Consider the following 22646-nt stretch of genomic DNA (forward strand, 5'->3'; position numbering starts at 1 on the left):
CATCAAGGACATTCTTAAACTGTATATGTAAGAAAATGAAGAATACAATGACTACTGGTACCATTTGAAGTCACTGCCTTGATTGGCCAACATGCCAGCAGTTGTACAAATAGTATCTTAGGATGATTGTGAAGTAGCTTTGACTTGAGGACTCCCTGAAAAGGTCTTGGGATTGTCCAGGGGTATGCAGACTACAATTTCAGAACCACTCTTACAAAACATAGCCCTCAGTGGGATTGTAAAGAATGGAGTATGAAGAGTGAGAAGACGCAAGCAAGGAAGAAAGAAAGAGATAGTCTAGTTTTTCTGAAGACACTGCTGCATAAAGGAGCCACTTTTTCCCCCTACTTCTTCTAACATTCACTAGTATCCCAATATGGCATTTAATAGGATGCATCATTCGCAGTCTAGAGAAGTAACCTGTTTATCATCTGATCTGTTTTTTTTTTTTTTTTTTTTTTTTTTTTTTTTTTCAGGTCTTATGAGTGACTTTTCTGGTGTGAGAAAATATCATATCTCACTGCCCCCTTCCCAAAATCAACTACAAAAGTAGTTCTTTTTCCACCCCATTCTTATCTATTGCCTAACATTTCTCAACCTTCCCAAGGCTATGTTTGCTGATCTTTATTATTATAATGTCCTTTTTTGTCATCTGAAATTCTCCCTCCTCCTTCCACCTCACTTTCTTCAGTTTCTGCACCATTCCAAAAGCTTAACAGTAGTAACAATCTAATTTGAAATGAGGTGATAATATACTTATCAGTGATCTATTTCTTTTTTCCTAAGATAAATCATCCTTGAAAAATTTCCTTAACCTGGTATAATAAAGTTGTGCTATATCACCTTATCTTCCCATATATGTACTCATTAGTTATTCAATCAACAAATTAACACTCATTAAGCACATATTCTGTATCAGACACTGTGCTGCACACTGGGGGATACAGAAATAAACTGTGAACTTGAGGACAGAGAAATTTGTCAGAAACATCATGTCCTTTAAAGAAACAAATACAAGTATGCTACAGGCTAAATTATGTCCCCTCAAAGTTAATATGTTAAAGTCCTAACTCCCAGTACCTCAGAACATGACTGTATTTGGGGATACGGTGCTTAAAGAAATAATTAAAGTAAAAAAGTTGTTGCATGGCTTCAAACTACTGTACCTAAAACCGTATCTATATTGATAAAACAGGCTTCTTTTCAGTCACCCTAATCCAATCATGGGAAATTGTCCAGAAAAATAGGTGAGTTACTCCAATGTACTTTTTTCTCAATCACATGGACGTTTATATTTTCCTATAAGAATATTCAGTAATTGTAGTGAACTAGAAGATCACACATATTTAAATGCTGATTGAAGAGAAAGAACGAACTTCAGGAAATTTTAAGATGTAAGCAAATGTTTTCAAAAACTATCACTTGAGAGTTGATCAATTATTTAAGAGTACAAGTATTCAATATTTTCAAAAATTCATTTTTAAGTGTAAAGTCTTCACTATCACAAAAGCAAAATTTTTTTTTATAATCCACAAATGTTAAAATGTATGTTTTATATAAATATTATTTGGCACATGATATATAAGGACAACTAATCAGACAATTTCAAAGGTATTTTCATGTGTTTGTGTTTTAAAATAATTAATGTAAGTTGGTTAGTATACCTTTCAACTCATACATTAATGATCATTAATAGCATTATACTTGGTGTGCTTAGGACAGAATATTACATGCACCTTTCATGATAATAATGCATGCTTCCTTAAACTACAATTTTAAGTTGACTTTAGCAGGGTTCCCCCACTGTTAAATAGACAATAAAAACATTTAATGTTATAAGGCTTTATATGGGCTAAAATCCCATTTACTGCATTTTAACAACGGAACTTTTGAAGAAAAACTTAAGACTCTGCAGCTCAGAGTCTCTTGGAATTGCGCCTACACTTATCTGATTCACGGTCTTGGCCAAATTCCTCAATAGGTTCAGCATATAACAAGTCACACCTACACAATGCCTACGCAAATGATGTAACACTGACAAGCAAGTATATTCACATCCTAGGGAGAAAAGAAGCCACCTCCTTAATATTTCTTTGGTTGATTAACTACATAAAGATCACTATTTTGTATTTTAATATTAGGAATTAAAAGGTTTCAATGATACTCTTCTTAAAACTAAATCCCAGCACAGACAAAGCTGAGATCTCCCTGAATTTAAGGACTACATGACAACTTTTCAGCATGTTGCTATATTTAACATGAAGATGTTACTGAATATATTTCATTATGTTATACAGTAGTTTCTTTACGAAAACCCATGAGAGAAATTTCTCTGGTCTGTTTAATCTGTTTCCACCTTTAAAATACTGTCAATTATAATACACTCAAATATATTAGCTTCTTTATAATGGCTGCTGGAAAACTTAAGTCTTAATTTTTGACCTACTAGAAAAAGACTTACAGACCCTTATGTCATGCTTTTGTGAACAGAGTGTACTCCTGGCTTCATCTAATCTTTCCTGCTCTGCGTTTTCTGTTTCCATCATCTTCACTACTTATTTTTAATTTTATTTAGTATCCATCTATGAAAGCCTTAATTCCTTTCTGGAACAAAGCTGGAGATAAACAAAAGCATATATGAGTAAATACATACATCAAAAGACAAAGCAGGTAATTTTAATAGCTTGAAATGTTTGCCTGGTGATATTTTATTTAAGTGAAATATTTAAGCATTTATACATCTGGAATATAAAATAACTTCATCTCTGTTCTTCTAAAATTAGCACCATAAAAATAGCTATAAAGTGTAAAATAGTTAAAAGAATATTGCACTTTTAGAAACTTTAAAATAAAATTGTATATAATATACATGCCAACTCTACAGATCAGTTCTATAAACACTCCCCACCGACATCATGATCACCACCACCACCAATCTATTAACAGTTCCTTCTAGTTTTTCTCTCCTCAGAACACTGTTCAAGTGCCATCTCCTTGTCTTATATATCTCCTGTACCAATTCACTGCCAAGCCATAATTCATCTCAGTTTGTCCTTTTTGTGCCCTGAAAATGTTTCTTTATATTTCACTTTATATTCTATAATGCATAAATATTAGGTTTCTTTAAGACGACATCTATTTTATACTCATTAATACTGCTTATACAACTGTTGTGAACACACCGAGCATTCAATAAATGTCTTTCCTTGGGAGGCTAAAGTGGGAAGATCACTTAAGGCTAGGAGTTCGAGACCAGCCTGAGCAACACAGCAAAACCTTGTGTCCAGATTTTTTTTTTAATTAGCTGGGTGTGGTGGTGCATGCCTGTAGGATCAGCTCCTTGGGAAGCTGGGGATGGAGGATCACTTGAGCCCAGGAGTTCAAGGCTACCGTGAACTACAATCGTGCCACTGCACTACAGCCTGGGTGACAGAGCAAGAACCCATCTCTAAAACCCAATAAAATAATAAAATAAAAATGTATTTATTTTAAAATGTTCCAGAGGACTATAAATAATCTATGTTCAACTGCCTTATTTTCCCCCTTTAAAACTAAATCTCAGCCACTTGAAATTAACAGTTTCTCTTTATCTTTCTCCCCTTAAATTGTGGTTGATACTGTTTTTCTCAAGGCTGTTGCTATGTGTAAGCAATATTTTTCATGTATTAGATGTTAGGTATATAAAGGTCAGGAACCAGACCTATACACTTCTTTTCTAAAACCATGTTATTAAGTGATTAATAAACAACTTTAGTAATGACTATAATATTTAATCTTACTCAATTTTGCTTTCTGCCTTGAAATGTAAGCTCTCTGAAGACTTAAATTTGACACAAACCACATATCACCCAGTAACTACCCTTGTTCTACTTTACACACCCTTGTTCTACTTTATTTTAACAGATGATAGACGAATTCATACATGAATTAAGATATAAATTCTGATTTCTGTGACACAGCTAAGAAATGTAGATTAAATCACCAGGAGAAAACAAGCCGTATTCATGCCAGCATGTGAGCAAGGAGATAGGAATACCATTTTTTACAAAAATCAAGCTACTTTGATTTAAGCAGCTAATAAAGAGTATGCTATATTTTTCCCTAGAGAAATCAGTAAGCCTAGGGAATTGGAAAACCTTGATTGTTATAGAGAAGTACAAAGAAATGGTAATAAAAGTACAACAGAAACGAAAGGAATAAAATTAAAGAATTACCTTTGTGTGCATCCTTTCAGAAGTTTAGAAACAAATCATTAATCAGATTTCTACGTGTGTGTTCACTTTTTTTTTTTTGCTAAATGTTTAGAAGAGAAACAAATGGGGAGAAAAAAGTATTCATTACCTTTCCAAATGACCCCTGACCAAGAACTTTGAGCAACTCAAACTGTGCAGGATCTGCTTTCTCATAGCCTTCCTTAACATGATGAGTAATAGGGATTTCTTTAACAACTCCTTCATCCTGTAAAAAGAAATCCAAACAATATTTGAATCGATTTTCAACATCTTCTGATTAGTTCCATTTAAAATCAGAAGTCATAATAGAAATAATATACCCAACTCCCTCAATGTAGCAGAGACTTTTATGGGCTACCAGTATCCTTATTTCCTTGTTTTCTAACACATACAGCACATACAGATGCACCACCACCACCTTCCCTACTACATAATTTCATGTAAATAAAATGTAAAAAGAAATCTATGCTTCAGCTTTCCCTTCCAGCTTGGTAGCAATATAATAAAATTGTTAACAACAGTCTCAAGACCCTTCACTGGACTGTGACTAATGAGGTAGAGGCAGGAAAAGTCAAGAAAAAACCTTGTAAATAGTGGGGCATGACCAAAAAACGTGACTTCAAGAGTTCTTTTAAATAGTATTTCACTATACTATTTTAAATGTTTAAATGGTCAACTAACCACATCAATGAAAAAGAAACTGGCATAGACCAACAAAATCTGCAGAGCCCAAACAAATGTTTCCAGGCTATGGCCTGTTTACTGAAATTTTATATATAAATTATATGCCAGATTTCGTACCACCTGGGTGAAGCAGAAAGGATGCCACCCAGTGAGTGGTTCTTCCCCTTGATGCAGGACTCCACTCAGCTGTGATGACTACATTCAAATAAGCTGTAATTAATTCCAGTCCCTAGAGAAGCACAATAGCTAGGATGACAGATGTATATCACAAAATAACAGAGTTGGAAGGGATATCTTATCCAACTCTCTGACTGTATAAAGAAGAAAACTAAGACTCACAGAATTTAAGTTTACATGACTACTTAATCACAATGTCTATAAATCTTGGTAGCATTCCATTAGAGCATACTAATTTTAGCCTGGATGCCAACAATGTTCTCAATCGATTCACTCTTCAATTAACTGATTAGTCAGTGGTGATTGTAGCCAAAGTGAACAAGAGCATGGTCCCAAATGAGCAAGACTTCATGGCAGCTAAAATAAGGTCCATAGGTAGTCCAATAAGGTAGTCAGACATTCACTATCTCAAGAGGGGTACCTAGGCAAAGAAATTTTAATTGTAGGTGTCAGGAACCACTAGCAAATCAACAAGAAATGAAGAATAACTGATTCTGAAAGTATATCATGTGTTTCTTATACATCAAAATGGTATTTCACCAGACCCTTTTAAATAGTGATGGCAACTTACAAATGTTTTCTGAAAACAAAAATTAAATTAAAATCAATCTGCTATGGAAGTGAATTTCCCTGTTTGAAAGGGTCCCTGTTTTAAAAAGTCAACAACTTTTTTTAATGCAAATATATATGCTTTGTAGCTGACATCTGCGGACTATATTAAAGTATAATATATCTGTAGTGCCTATAAGCTAAGAAACCTTAGCTAAATCACAAACCCCTCTCTCCTTCAGTTTTCTCACATGACAAAGGGGTTTTGTTAGATGGGTCTCTAAGGTCCCCTCAATGTCTGTGACTCTATATTGAACACAATATAATATTTTTTATGTTCAAGAAGGTTCTTCAGGTCCCTGCTTATGTTTAGATTATCACTATAAGCATGGATCATAATGGCATCAGTTTTTTGAGAAGTGTTCAGAGTTAGGAAACGAATTGTACTCTAGTTAGTTTCACCAAACCTAAGCAGGTTTTCCAAATGAAAATGTTTGTCCAATGCCCTTTTACCGTTTATTAATAATCCACACATGCCCATCCTCTAAAATGCAATGTCTTTCAATTTTCAGCAGCAGTACCCTAAAAAGTTCCCAATATGAAAATGCAACTAGATGAGAAAAATCACTTTTCCCAGGAGACAGCCAACATAAAATGTTACACTGTATCCTAACAACCAATTACTGTGTCTTTCTTTCCCACTGGACTGTGGGCTTCTTAAATTCAGGTATTATACCACATTGATCTCTTTATTCCTAATGCTTAGCACAATACTTTTTTGATCTCATAAGAGCAGAAAGACAAAGAAATCTGCTCAATGTTATAAAAGAAACAGGAAAAAATACATACTTTTTAAAACGAAGATAGTGTTTACCACCAACAAATAGGGCAACTGTGAGATGATGGATGTTAATTTGCTTAACAATAATAATAATTTCACAATATATGTGAAAACACCCCATTGTACACCTTAAATATATACAATAGAAAAGAAAGATCTTAAAGGTAAAATTAGTAAGAAATCTCAAAATTATTCTTAAATACAGTCTACAAAACAAAATATATATATACCCACAATTTATTTTTTTAAATATATAAAGGAAACAAGGAAACAGGAGATTCTGGCTAATGAAATTGTGTCAGCTTTGAATATAACTAACTTTGTGATAATATTTCTAAATAAAATACGCAAATTTTCCCATACACTGTGAAGAATATAAACTTTTTCCATATTATCCACTGTCAGTATTTTTATTACACTGTGCTGAGTATGTGTTGTACTCAACACAAATAAAGGATACAATAACCGCTGAATATTAACTTAATGCTTGGCCATTTGCCTTTTTAAATAAAGACATATGTTCCTAGGACAACAAGTACTACATATTATATCCCTGAATTATGACTACTGTGCCTTTACACAGACAATTTGTAATGCTCTGGTTGCCCATAAGAATCACCTGTAGAAGAAATATTTATTTACTACACTTGTTTGGGTCCCACCCTCAGAGATCGTGGTTCAGAAGAACTATAGGAGGACGTAAGCATGTGTATTTTTTAAGCCTCCCAAGTTGATTCAGACACATGGCCAGGATTGAAAAACAATATTTGGGTGCTTCTAAGATTCATAGTTATATAGATATATAATAGATATACACACAAATACATACTCATACGTGCATACGTGTGCACACACACATATACACATGTGTATGTGTTTATATATAGCAACTTACTACTTTTATCATTTCTATGCCACTAGCTCTTTTTTACTCTCAAAGTATGTGATACCCTCCTGTGTCACCATTTCCAATACTTACTCTGTCTTACTCCATCTGCTCCCTGCCCCATTCTTGTCTATTGCCTAAAATTTCTCAGCCGTCCCGAGGCTATGTTTATTGAATTTTTACTATTTTAATGTCCTTTTTGTCAACTGAAACCCTCTTTCTTCCCTCCACCTCCCTTTCTTCAGGTTCTGCACCATTCCAAAAGCTTGATAGTAGCAACAATCTAGCCTGAAATAGGTGGTAATGTACTTATAAGTGATTTATTTCTTTTTTCCTAAGAATAAATCATCCTTGAAAAATTTCCCTATCCTGGTATGATAAAGTTGTGCTATATCACCTTATCTTCCCATATATACACTCTTATTATTCACCCAGCAAATCAACATTCATTAAGCACATATCCTATTATCAGACACTATGCTGCACACTGGGGATACAGAAATAAACTGTGAATTTGAGGATAGAGAACTTTGTCAGAAACATCATATCCATCAAAGAAACAAAAAGCTACAAGTATGCTATGGGCTAAATTATGTCCCCTAAAAGTTAATATATTAAAGTCCTAACTCCCAATACCTCAGAACATGACTGTATTTAGGGATAGGACCCTTAAGGAAGTAATTAAGGTAAAATGAGGCCATATGGGTGGGTTCTAATCCAATATGACTGACATCCTTATAAGAGGAGGAAATTAGAATACCTACACCCACAGAGGAATGACCATGTAAAGGCACAGGGAGAAGACTCATCTATAAGCTAAGGAGAGACTATTCAGAAAAACCAACCCCGCCAACACCTTGATCTCAATCTTACAGAATGCAGCATCTTGGGAAAATAAATTTCTGCTGTTAAAGCCACCCATCTGTGGTTATTTGGTTAGGGTAGCCCTAGCAAACCTATACACGGTACACAATCTTAGTTGATCTTTGGAAACAATGTTGCTACTGTGAAATGAAGATTTAATAATCTCCAAATAAGGACCCCTAGGCTTTCTACATCAAATAACAAATCTGAATCTGAATCATAGCCAGGAAGACTATGAATTAGGTTTTATTATTTTTTTGCAAGCATAAAGTAATCAGTGATATATAGAAGAAGTATGAAGGCTCAACCACAACCAAAATAGTATGCTCTGACCTCTATAATCTGTGATCATCTTTTTAATCCAGAGGGCCAACAGTGCTGTAACACTGGGAAAACACACTGTTAAAGTACAAAATGAACTGTCAAATCTACTATTGCTCCATTCATTTGATAAATGATTTGTTTAGGAAGATGAAATCACCTGTTAATTGAAAAGAGAAAAAGCTGATGACAACCTAATAGCAATACACTATAGCTCAATTACAACAGTTTTCATATGACTGTGGAACTAACCTCCAGAAAACAAATCAAAACAAAAGAATTATTTTTAAAGCCTGAACTTGTTCATTTTTATTTAATAATAAAACATTCATCTATTCAAACATCTGCTTTATTTGTAGGTACAGGCCAGTTTGGTGAAAAGATCACCCTAAAAAATCCAAGAATCATTTAGTTGTGGATTTGTTGAAACATATATGCAAAGACCCAGAAGAGCAGCTTGATATACCCTTCTCATTCACTGAATAATATCGGGTCACTGAAAACCATGTCAAATATTAGCAAATTTTGAAAGAAAGCTAAGGGTAATATCAATATAAATGCCAAAATGCCATGAGGGTGAACTAAGCACATCAAAATTATATACACAATGGAAGGTATCTGCAGAAGACTTAGGTTTGTAAAAGTTTGCATTGATGACTGAAAACCAAAGAATGCTGGCAAACTAGTTCCCACTTGGTTTGGTTTATTCTACTTACGAGGGTCAGCTCCTTAGTTCCCTCATCTACAAATTGGCAATAATACCTACTCTATTTCAGATCTCAGTCATACAGATCAACTGAGAACTCTGAAAACCACAAAACATCCATAAAAATTGAAGTTACTGAACTTATTTGTACAGATGTTCCTGGACTTGTGACTGTGTTGTCCCAATAAACCTACTGTATGTTGAAAATGCACTTTCAACTTACAGTGAGTTTATCCAAACATAATCCTATTGTAAGTTGAGGAACATACTGAATATCACTTTTGTACCACTATAAAGTTGAAACTCATAAGTTGAACCATCCTGAGTCAGAGACCCTCTGTACCACTTATCTTTGCATACCTGATGGTGCAGCATAACTCCACTTTATAGTGGCTAACCAACATTTTTTAGTTGAACAGTAATTATTCATCTGAGAGTTTTGCATATCTATAGGACAAGGGTTCCACTTTTTTAAGTAACTGAATAGAAATTAGATGTAAACACCAGCATTGCAAGAGAAAAAATACTGAAGCATAGTAAGGCTAAATGTGCATCAGAATAGAAAGACAAATAGAGGGAAAAAAAATCCACCATACAAGAAGCAGGTATTCTCAGCTTGAAATAGTTGCTACCTGTGGTTTCACTGAGTCTAAGTAAAACACACTTGTAAAAAAGTATTTTTGAAATAATTCTTAAGAGATATATGTCAAGAATAGTTTTTAAAATAAGAAATTCACGGCTTAAAAATATCAGGATATCAAATTTGTTTTTCAAAATATACATTTTCAGATAACTATGACATTTATATCTCTGCGTAATAAAAATATAAATCACTTTAGAGACTAAACACGTTGCTGACCTTTCACTAATGTAATCAACAAAGAATCTAATTGCTAACTGAATCTTCTTTGAAATTTTAAAGATATTGATAGCATTAAAAATATGTATTTTATTTCAGGAAAAAGAGATACTGGGTAGAGTTTTAAAAATAAATACAAATGGATCATAAACTACCAAATATAAGACAGCTATGCTTATTTTGACAACAAATAAAAAATTAATTCATGTCAGCCAACTACCAAAGGACACAAATCATAACATACTTTTTCTAACCTTGACATTGAAAGAAGTAGGAGACTAGGTGGTGAAATATGATATTAGATATAGTTTACCAGCGACCTGTTACCAAATGCTTACCATCACAGAGCAGTGTCTACAATCCTATACTATTTTAAAATGGTAAAAAAAAAAAAAAAAAAAAAAAAAAAAAAAAAAAAAAAAAAAAAAAAAAAAAAGCCAACCACAAAAAAAACACAGCAATCACGAAGAAAAAAAAAAATCCTAGCTATATATTTAAAAATTTTAAGGGATAAATATATATGGTGTTTTTAATCACTCATATAGTTTTATTGACACAAATTGAGTACTTTAACCATCACACACCCAAAGTACATGGTTTCAAGTCCAAATAACTCAGGCCACAAACTAAATCAAATCCTTGGAAGTGATTCTAAGTCCTTTACTCTCCAAAATTTCACACTCTACCTTTTAGCCACTGAAGTTGATTGCATAAGGTAGATCATATGAGTAACTAGCACTGTATATTTTTACTGCCTTTCCACTGAAAACTGAACTTCCTGACTTATCTTCTGTTAAAATTATAAAGGTAAATATTTGCCAATCACCCTGTGTATGTGTCCTTGAGTTTATGCACCACACACACTGTTCCCCTGTGGTGTGAGGCATGATGTCCTTGTGAATTTATTAATGCTAAAATATAACAAGCAGCATTCTCCACTGCCTTTTATAGTTCCTTATACTCCTTTATCTTTTATAAACTGGCAACATTAATATTACTATGCCTATTAGTCCGTATGATCTGTAGACAAATCTCTAGATAATGTTTTGATAGTTTACATTTAATTATACTCAAAATTACAATATATTATTAATATTAAGTAAAATGCAAAAGCTACAAAGACAACATTGCATCTCTCATCTTGTCAATCAAAATTAAAAGTGTTGTTACATGGTTACTATCTGCAAAAATAGTTACATAGAACATTTCAAAGGATAGTTTTGGACAAACCCAATTTAATTCTTTCTGCTGGTTTCTACTGAGCTAATTCCAATTATGAACAAGTTTTGGTGGAGGGGTCATCAAAGTTGATTTCATCCACAACCAAACAGTAAAAGGATAATGTTCTTCTTATCTTCCACTTCTTCGGGTCTACACAACATATCTGACCGAAAAGGAAGCACACTGCCCTAAGTCTTGATTCCGCTACTAGCTAGTTTTATCACCTAGTATAAATCACAGACTCTCCAGGTTTCAGTAGACTATTCCATACAATGAAGTATTACATAATATCTCTGAGGTTCTTCCCAGCTTAAAAAATCTATAACTCTATGAAACGATCTATAGAAATAACAACCATGAAATAACAACACAAATGGAGATGCTGATTTAATCAGACTCTCCCTAAAAGTTTTAAGAATACTCTCTGCAAAACTAGATCTTGTAAAATAAGACTCTAGTATATAGGCATTACATAGAATGGTCCAATGGCTAAGCACTCTTTAAAACTAGTTAGAAACTTCTGAAATAATTTACATGTAATCCTTTCTAAAAGCCAGGAAATGGATTTTAAATGATTTCAAGTTATGCTTATATAGTTCAGTATTTCCAAGTCAGATATCCTTTCTACCCTGAGGTTGAAGATAATCTTCTCAAAGGATTCTATATTTAAGTATAATAATTCAGTTACTCATACACTGGCAAGTGAAAATTTTATCCATTACACTTAAAAATTCAATAGCATGTAAATTATGTCTCAATAAAGCTGTTTATTTTTAAAAATGCATGCATAAGTATTTCTGTCAGGAAAACCTGTACTATATTTTAAACTGCAGTTGAGTTATTAATAATTCCATTTGCCTATTACCAACTTACCTGAATATGTTTGTTTGATAGGAGCTTTTCTCCTTTCCCTTTATTCTTTTTCCTTATATGCTAAAAATGAGGCTTAATAAATTAACATAAATACTTACATGACAAGAATCTGCTTCTCCCTCTTCCATTGGCTCATCAACCATTTTAAGACCATTTACCTGAAAAACATTGTTCAAAAATTGAGGTTCAAGAGTATTAAAACAAGAGTGATAACTAAGAAAAATATAACCCTAGGCATTTCCTTCCACAATCTAACAAGATCCACACTTACTGAAAAACAAAAGGACAAAGGACACATAGAAGTACTTAGAAAAGGAACACTATTAACATGGTTCCCAGATTCTCCTTGAGAAACTTTGATTTTCAGAGCTTTATGCTTAATTTCATATTGTTTACAGCTCTGCAATAACAGATAACTATATACTAAGTATATAACCTATGTACTTTCATTAAATTGTCCCCAACCAAGTATTTATGAAAGGAAAAAAAAAAAGCCACAGAAATCTACCATGAGGGTGTATTCAAAGCAAATTACAATAAGAAGAGTTTTATATAATTGCACTGTTGTGAATTCCTCTTTCATTCAGTTATTAAACATCATCAGATACTATAAAGAAGAAAGAACAAACTATAGGAGAAAGATATAAATAATCATGGAAACAAAATAATTCAACATGCAGAGCTCAGTAGGTAATATTACTCACTTTTTAACCACTAATTCAAGAAACAGTAAAGTAGAGGACTTAGATCAAGGTTCTACAAACTATAACCCATGAGCTAAATCTGACCTCCTGTCCGTTTCTGTAAAACTTTTACTAGAACACAGTCAGATCCATTTTTTCCATCTTATCTATGGCTGCTTTTGCACTACAACAGCAGAGTTGACAAGTTGTGACAGAGACCCTATGCCTGCAAAGTTTAAATTTTTCCTATCTGCACCCTTACAATCTGCCAAACACTGACCTGAGATGTTTGAAAATTAGGTAACAGGAAGACGACCTAGATACAAAGGATTTTTACCACTGCCTATTTGTAAGTCAACATAAAAAAAATTAAAAAGTAAATTAGAGTTTCTTGTGACAGTCAAAATGAAATAAGCTCATAAGCTTATCTCTCCCCTGATTATAAACTAAAATCCTTATGTAGAATACAAAAAGAAACTACCTAAGAATTCCTAAAATGAAACAATAACAAATTAATTAGGGAAAATCAAAATTTGAAAACTAACTCTGATGAATTCCCTAGGTTTATTTTCCACCTTTATCTCCTGAATTTGACCCGAGGAGAGAATAAGTCACAAGATTACACAGTAGACATCAACAAAAATTCTAAGAAAAATCCCATTTTCTATACAAAGGACCAGGAAAAGACGTACTTTTGAGCCTATAAACATAAGGAGAATCCAAGATTCTCCATGTACACACTTTCTCTTTTTTGATGCTGAGCCCAACTCCAAGGCAAGCCCTGATCAACAGAAAATCCATCTCTTTGGCCAGAGGAAGCAGGAAAAGAGGTCCCTATTATAAGAAAAATGTGAGGGTAATCCCTGTTAACTTTTTTTTTTCACTCTCTTCTTTACTTCATCCAAAAGGCAGCTCCAATAGTGTAAAGTTATATTACAGCATAAAAGGCTAGGACTCTGAGAGAAACTCATATTTCTGGCCAGCAGAACACAATAAAGGGCCCATGGGAATTGAAGAATGTGAAAGAAATCAAGAGAGGACAGAATGAAGACAGCAGATCCCTAATTCTGTGTATGAACCAACACAAGTCCTGGTCACAACAACAAACTGCATGTGTGCAGAAAAGACTAAAGAAACATAACAAAGTCTTTGAGTACTGAACTACAATACCGATAACTGCTCGTCTCAGACTAACCACTGAATTAGCACATCCAATGAGTGGCACATGCAGAGTGCTGACCCAAACTCTCTGAAAACTGAATTAACATTGGAACCATTATCCAGAGAGGACAAGACATAACTTTGGAGTCAACCTAACTAGGTAGATTGCCTGCTGAAACAAACAAATAAATCATCAAGTATCAACTCCAAGATGGCTCCAAAGTTGAACTATCTGACAAGAATCTTAAAGCAGCTATTATAACTATGCTTTTCTGGATAAAAATAAACACACCTGAATGAAATGATAAAAGGTTCTCAGCAGAGAAATAGAAACTATAAAAAAAAAGTAATTCTAGAACTAAAAATCATAATATATGAAAAATTTTAAAAATACTGGATAGGCTCTATAAAAGAATGGAGGTGGCTGAGGAAATAAAGCTTAAGACAGATTAACAGAAGTCATCCAATATGAAGAAGACAGCGAAAATGATGAAAAATAAACAGCCTCAGAGACATATGAAACACTATCAAACATTCTAAAATCCATGTCATTAACATCCCATAAAATAACAGAGTAATACTGAAAAAATCACTTAACAAAATAAAGCCAATCTCATTCATATGAAATAATGAAAACAGGGAAATGTATAGAGACAGAAAGCAGACTAATGTTTGGTTGGGGTGAGGTATGTGGAGACGGAGGTCATAGCTAAAGGGTACAATGTTCCTTTTTGATGTGATGAAGAACTTTTAAAATTCACTGTTGTGATAGTTGTATATATTTGTGAATATAATAAAAAGTATTGGACTGTATATTTTAAATGGGTGAATTATATGCTATGTGAATTTTATCTCACTAAAGCTGTATTTTCAAGATAAATAATGGCTGAACATTTTCCAAATTTGAAAAAAAAAAAAAATACAGTTTCAAGAAGTTCAGTAAATCCCAAACAGAATAAAATTAAAGAAATCCACCCCAAGACACGTCTTAAGCAAACTACTTTAAACCAAAGGAAAAATTGGGAAAAAATATTGAAAGGAGTGAGAGAAAAAACTACACAAAGGGGAACACCAAACTGAAAGACTACAGATTTCTCGTAAGAAATCATGGAGACCAGAAAACAGAGAACATTAACCTGAAATCATTGGAAACATGTTAAGACACAAATCTGTACATACATTTTTACAGCACCTTTATCATTGTCATAAATCAGAAACAATCAAGATGGTCTTCAACTGATGAGTGGATAAATAGAATACTACTTTTTACTCATCAATAAAAAGAAGAGAACTGTTGATACTTGTAACAACATTGATGAATCTTAAAAGCATTTCTGCTAACTGAAAGAAGACAAATCCAAAAGGCTAAATATTGTATGACTTCATGTATAAGATACTTTGAATAAAGCTAAACTGTAGGGAAAGAATTAAGATAATTGGTTCAACTGGTTGGGGGTAAAGGAAGATATCACTCAGCAATTAAAAAGAATAATATATTGATACATTCAACAACATGGATGAATCCCAAACACATTGTAAAGAAAAGGACCAAGATTCAAAAGGCTACACTCTGTAGGATTCCATTTATATGTTATTCTGGAAAAGGTAAAACTAAAAGGAAAGGAGAAGAAATTAGTGGGTGCAAGGAGTTAGGGATAGGGGAGAGGCTGACTACAAAGAGGTATCACATGGGAAGAGTGTGTGTATGTGTGTGTGTGTCTGCTGGGGAGGGTGGGTTATCGAACTACTCTTTATCTGGATTGTGGTGATGGTTACACAACTCTACATTTTTTAATCTCAGAACTCTACATGAAAAAGAGCGAATTTTACTATATGAAAAATTGGAAACCAATTCATTGAAAAGTAAATTAGCATTATTTACTCAACTAGCATCTTTATTCTAAAAAAATCCCATTGAAAACCAGCAATGGTCGAGGGCGGAGCAAGATGGCCGAATAGGAACAGCTCCAGTCTCCAACTCCCAGCGCGAGCGACACAGAAGACCGGTGATTTCTGCATTTTCAACTGAGGTACTGGGGTCATCTCACTAGGGAGTGCCGGACAATCGGTGCTGGTCAGCTGCTGCAGCCTGACCAGCGAGAGCAGAAGCAGGGCGAGGCATCGCCTCACCTGGAAGCGCAAGGGGGAAGGGGATCCGTTTTCCTAGCCAGGGGAACTGAGACACACAACACCTGGAAAATCGGGTAACTCCCACCCCAATACTGCGCTGTAAGCATACAGGCACACCAGAATATATCCCACACCTGGCCGGGAGGGTCCCACGCCCACGAAGCCTCCCTCACTGCTAACACAGCAGTCTGCCGCGATCTATCCACAAGGCAGCAGCCAGGCTGGGGGAGGGGCGCCCGCCATTCCTGAGGCTTAAGTAGGTAAACAAAGCCTCTGGGAAGCTCCAACTGGGTGGAGCTCACAGCAGCTCAAGGAAGCCTGCCTGTCTCTGTGGTCTCCACCTCTGGGGACAGCGCACAGCTGAAGACCAACAGGGGAAGTAGCGGGAGCCAGTGCAGACGCGAACGACTCTGTCTGACAGCTTTGGGGAGAGCCATGGATCTCCCAACGCGGAGGTTGAGATCTGAGAACGGACAGACTGCCTGCTCAGGTGTGTCCCTGACCCCTGAGTAGCCTAGCTGGGAGAAATCCCCCACTAGGGGCAGTCTGACACCCCACACCTCACAGGGTGGAGTACACCCCTGAGAGGAAACTTCCAAAGGAAGAATCAGACAGGTACACTCGCTGTTCAGCAATATTCTATCTTCGGCAACCTCTGCTGCTGATACCCAGGCAAACAGGGTCTGGAGTGGACCTCAAGCAATCTCCAACAGACCAACAGACAGTCCTTCTGACTGTCAGAAGGAAAACTATCAAACAGGAAGGACACCTATACCAAAACCCCATCAGTACGTCACCACCATCAAAGACCAGAGACAGATAAAACCACAAAGATGGGGAAGAAGCAGGGCAGAAAAGCTGGAAATTCAAAAAATAAGAGCGCATCTCCCCCTGCAAAGGAGCGCAGCCCATCGCCAGCAACGGATCAAAGCTGGTCAGAGAATGACTTGGACGAGAGGAGAGAAGAAGGCTTCAGTCCATCAAACTTATCAGAGCTAAAGGAGGAATTACGTACCCAGCGCAAAGAAACTAAAAATCTTGAAAAAAGAGGGGAAGAATTGACAGCTAGACTAATTAATGCAGAGAAGATCATAAACGAAATGACAGAGATGAAAACCATGACACGAGAAATACGTGACAAATGCACAAGCTTCAGTAACCGACTCGATCAACTGGAAGAAAGAGTATCAGCGATTGAGGATCAGATGAATGAAATGAAGCGAGAAGAGAAACCAAAAGAAAAAAGAAGAAAAAGAAATGAGCAAAGCCTGCAAGAAGTATGGGATTACGTAAAAAGACCAAATCTACGCCTGATTGGGGTGCCTGAAAGTGAGGGGGAAAATGGAACCAAGTTGGAAAACACTCTTCAGGAAATCATCCAGGAGAACTTCCCCAACCTAGTAGGGCAGGCCAACATTCAAATTCAGGAAATACAGAGAACGCCAAAAAGATACTCCTCCAGAAGAGCAACTCCAAGACACATAATTGCCAGATGCACCAAAGTTGAAATGAAGGAAAAAATCTTAAGGGCAGCCAGAGAGAAAGGTCGGGTTACCCACAAAGGGAAGCCCATCAGACTAACTGCAGATCTCTCAGCAGAAACTCTACAAGCCAGAAGAGAGTGGGGGCCAATATTCAACATTCTTAAAGAAAAGAATTTTAAACCCAGAATTTCATATCCAGCCAAACTAAGTTTCATAAGTGAAGGAGAAATAAAATCCTTTACAGATAAGCAAATGCTTAGAGATTTTGTCACCACCAGGCCTGCCTTACAAGAGACCCTGAAGGAAGCCCTAAACATGGAAAGGAACAACCAGTACCAGCCATTGCAAAAACATGCCAAAATGTAAAGACCATCGAGGCTAGGAAGAAACTGCATCAACTAACGAGCAAAATAACCAGTTAATATCATAATGGCAGGATCAAGTTCACACATAACAATATTAACCTTAAATGTTAATGGACTAAATGCTCCAATTAAAAGACACAGACTGGCAAACTGGATAAAGAGTCAAGACCCATCAGTCTGCTGTATTCAGGAGACCCATCTCACATGCAGAGACATACATAGGCTCAAAATAAAGGGATGGAGGAAGATCTACCAAGCAAATGGAGAACAAAAAAAAGCAGGGGTTGCAATCCTTGTCTCTGATAAAACAGACTTTAAACCATCAAAGATCAAAAGAGACAAAGAAGGCCATTACATACTGGTAAAGGGATCAATTCAACAGGAAGAGCTAACTCTCCTAAATATATATGCACCCAATACAGGAGCACCCAGATTCATAAAGCAAGTCCTTAGGGACTTTCAAAGAGACTTAGACTCCCATACAATAATAATGGGAGACTTCAACACTCCGCTGTCAACATTAGACAGATCAACGAGACAGAAAGTTAACAAGGATATCCAGGAATTGAACTCATCTCTGCACCAAGTGGACCTAATAGACATCTATAGAACTCTCCACCCCAAATCAACAGAATATACATTCTTCTCAGCACCACATCGCACTTATTCCAAAATTGACCACATAATTGGAAGTAAAGCACTCCTCAGCAAATGTAAAAGAACAGAAATTATAACAAACTGTCTCTCAGACCACAGTGCAATCAAACTAGAACTCAGGACTAAGAAAATCAATCAAAACCGCTCAACTACATGGAAACTGAACAACCTGCTCCTGAATGACTACTGGGTACATGACGAAATGAAAGCGGAAATAAAGATGTTCTTTGAAACCAATGAGAACAAAGATACAACATACCAGAATCTCTGGGACACATTTAAAGCAGTGTGTAGAGGGAAATTTATAGCACCAAATGCCCACAAGAGAAAGCAGGAAAGATCTAAAATTGACACTCTAACATCACAATTAAAATAACTAGAGAGGCAAGAGCAAACACATTCAAAAGCTAGCAGAAGGCAAGAAATAACTAAGATCAGAGCCGAACTGAAGGAGATAGAGACACAAAAAACCCTCCAAAAAATCAATGAATCCAGGAGTTGGTTTTTTGAAAAGATCAACAAAATTGACAGACCGCTAGCAAGGCTAATAAAGAAGAAAAGAGAGAGGAATCAAATAGATGCAATAAAAAATGATAAAGGGGATATCACCACTGACCCCACAGAAATACAAACTACCATCAGAGAATACTATAAACGCCTCTATGCAAATCAACTAGAAAATCTAGAAGAAATGGATAAATTCCTGGACACTTACACTCTCCCAAGGCTAAACCAGGAAGAAGTTGAATCCCTGAATAGACCAATAGCAGGCTCTGAAATTGAGGCAACAATTAATAGCCTACCCACCAAAAAAAGTCCAGGACCAGATGGATTCACAGCTGAATTCTACCAGAGGTACAAGGAGGAGCTGGTACCATTCCTTCTGAAACTATTCCAATCAATAGAAAAAGAGGGAATCCTCCCTAACTCATTTTATGAGGCCAACATCATCCTGATACCAAAGCCTGGCAGAGACACAACAAAAAAAGAGAATTTTAGACCAATATCCCTGATGAACATTGATGCAAAAATTCTCAATAAAATACTGGCAAACCGGATTCAGCAGCACATCAAAAAGGTTATCCAACATGATCAAGTGGGCTTCATCCCTGGGATGCAAGGCTGGTTCAACATTCGCAAATCAATAAACGTAATCCAGCATATAAACAGAACAAAAGACAAGAACCACATGATTGTCTCAATAGATGCAGAAAAGGCTTTTGACAAAATTCAACAGCCCTTCATGCTAAAAACGCTCAATAAATTCGGTATTGATGGAACGTATCTCAAAATAATAAGAGCCATTTATGACAAACCCACAGCTAATATCATACTGAATGGGCAAAAACTGGAAAAATTCCCTCTGAAAACTGGCACAAGACAGGGATGCCCTCTCTCACCACTCCTATTCAACATAGTGTTGGAAGTTCTGGCTAGGGCAATCAGGCAAGAGAAAGAAATCAAGGGTATCCAGTTAGGAAAAGAAGAAGTCAAATTGTCCCTGTTTGCAGATGACATGATTGTATATTTAGAAAACCCCATCGTCTCAGCCCAAAATCTCCTTAAGCTGATAAGCAACTTCAGCAAAGTCTCAGGATACAAAATTAATGTGCAAAAATCACAAGCATTCTTATACACCAGTAACAGACAAGCAGAGAGCCAAATCAGGAATGAACTTCCATTCACAATTGCTTCAAAGAGAATAAAATACCTAGGAATCCAGCTTACAAGGGATGTAAAGGACCTCTTCAAGGAGAACTACAAACCACTGCTCAGTGAAATAAAAGAGGACACAAACAAATGGAAGAACATACCATGCTCATGGATAGGAAGAATCAATATCGTGAAAATGGCCATACTCCCCAAGGTTATTTATAGATTCAATGCCATCCCCATCAAGCTACCAATGAGTTTCTTCACAGAATTGGAAAAAAACTGCTTTAAAGTTCATATGGAACCAAAAAAGAGCCCGCATTGCCAAGACAATCCTAAGTCAAAAGGACAAAGCTGGAGGCGTCACGCTACCTGACTTCAAACTATACTACAGGGCTACAGTAACCAAAACAGCATGGTACTGGTACCAAAACAGAGCTATAGACCAATGGAACAGAACAGAGTCCTCAGAAATAATACCGCACATCTACAGCCATCTGATCTTTGACAAACCTGAGAGAAACAAGAAATGGGGAAAGGATTCCCTATTTAATCAATGGTGCTGGGAAAATTGGCTAGCCATAAGTAGAAAGCTGAAACTGGATCCTTTCCTTACCCCTTATACGAAGATTAATTCAAGATGGATTAGAGACTTAAATGTTAGACCTAATACCATAAAAACCCTAGAAGAAAATCTAGGTAGTACCATTCAGGACATAGGCATGGGCAAGGACTTCATGTCTAAAACACCAAAAGCAACGGCAGCAAAAGCAAAAATTGACAAATGGGATCTAATTAAACTAAAGAGCTTTTGCACAGCAAAAGAAACTACCATCAGAGTGAATAGGCAACCTACAGAATGGGAGAAAATTTTTGCAACCTACTCATCTGACAAAGGGCTAATATCCAGAATCTACAAAGAACTCAAACAAATATACGAGAAAAAAACAAACAACCCCATCAAAAAGTGGGGAAAGGATATGAACAGACATTTCTCAAAAGAAGATATTCATACAGCCAACAGACACATGAAAAAATGCTCATCGTCACTCGCCATCAGAGAAATGCAAATCAAAACCACAATGAGATACCATCTCACACCAGTTAGAATGGCAATCATTAAGAAGTCAGGAAACAACAGGTGTTGGAGAGGATGTGGAGAAATAGGAACACTTTTACACTGTTGGTGGGATTGTAAACTAGTTCAACCATTATGGAAAACTGTATGGCAATTCCTCAAGGATCTAGAACTAGATGTACCATATGACCCAGCCATCCCACTACTGGGTATATACCCAAAGGATTATAAATTATTCTACTACAAAGACACATGCACACGTATGTTTATTGCGGCACTATTCACAATAGCAAAGACTTGGAATTAACCCAAATGTCCATCTGTGACAGACTGGATTAAGAAAATGTGGCACATATACACCATGGAATACTATGCAGCCATAAAAAAGGATGAGTTTGCGTCCTTTGTAGGGACATGGATGCAGCTGGAAACCATCATTCTTAGCAAACTATCACAAGAAGAGAAAACCAAACACCGCATGTTCTCACTCATAGGTGGGAACTGAACAATGAGATCACTTGGACTCGGGAAGGGGAACATCACGCACTGGGGCCTATCATGGGGAGGGGGGAGGGGGGAGGAGGGAGGGATTGCTTTGGGGAGTTATACATGATATAAATGATGAATTGATGGGTGCTGACGAGTTGATGGGTGCAGCACACCAACATGGCATAAGTATACATATGTAACAAACCTGCACGTTATGCACATGTACCCTAGAACTTAAAGTATAACAAAAAAAAAAAAAAAAAAAAAAAAAAAAAAAAAAAAAAAAAAAAAAAAAAAAAAAGAAAACCAGCAATGGTCAATAAAGTCAGTAATGGTGTCTATTTTGCTAACGGATCCATCAGTCATTATCTTATTTGATCTCTCTGCAGCATGTCACAGGTGACCACTTTCCTATTTGAGTCTTTAGCTTCTGTAATACCATATACTCATTTTATTTTACTCCAATTTCCTTTGCTGCTTTTTTTCAATACCCTTGAAACAGTATAATTCCTCAGGAAATGGACTAGGATCACCTTCTCATCCCACTCCACATTCTTTGCCCAGGCAGCTAATTTGCTAACATGATTCACGTTTACTCAGTGACTAACTCTCAGTTCCCGATCCATATATCCAACTGCATACTTGACATTTCCACATGTTTATCTCAGATGTCTCTCAAAAATAACCAATACAAAAAGGAATTCTTGACCCCTGCTTCATGTCTGCCCTTTCT

At 36.0% G+C, this 22646-nt stretch overlaps 1 protein-coding gene across 3 annotated transcripts in view; it reads right to left on the reverse strand.

Moving 5' to 3' along the window:
- RPS6KA6 (ribosomal protein S6 kinase A6) overlaps window positions 1–22646 on the reverse strand; it is a 140952-nt gene that overhangs the window by 98758 nt on the left and 19548 nt on the right. For 2 of the 3 annotated variants that reach the window (XM_030934023.1, XM_030934024.1), the window contains 2 exons: window positions 12312–12371; window positions 4342–4458 (listed from right to left, as the gene is read on the reverse strand). In XM_030934023.1, coding sequence (XP_030789883.1) covers window positions 4342–4458; window positions 12312–12371 — 177 coding nt within the window. Of the gene's footprint in view, window positions 1–4341; window positions 4459–8566; window positions 8715–12311; window positions 12372–22646 lie in introns of all 3 variants that reach the window. The other variant, XM_030934025.1, reaches the window with a different exon arrangement.

The sequence above is a fragment of the Rhinopithecus roxellana genome, chromosome 7 (assembly GCF_007565055.1).
Source record: "Rhinopithecus roxellana isolate Shanxi Qingling chromosome 7, ASM756505v1, whole genome shotgun sequence".
In the NCBI taxonomy this organism is placed as follows: domain Eukaryota; kingdom Metazoa; phylum Chordata; class Mammalia; order Primates; family Cercopithecidae; genus Rhinopithecus; species Rhinopithecus roxellana.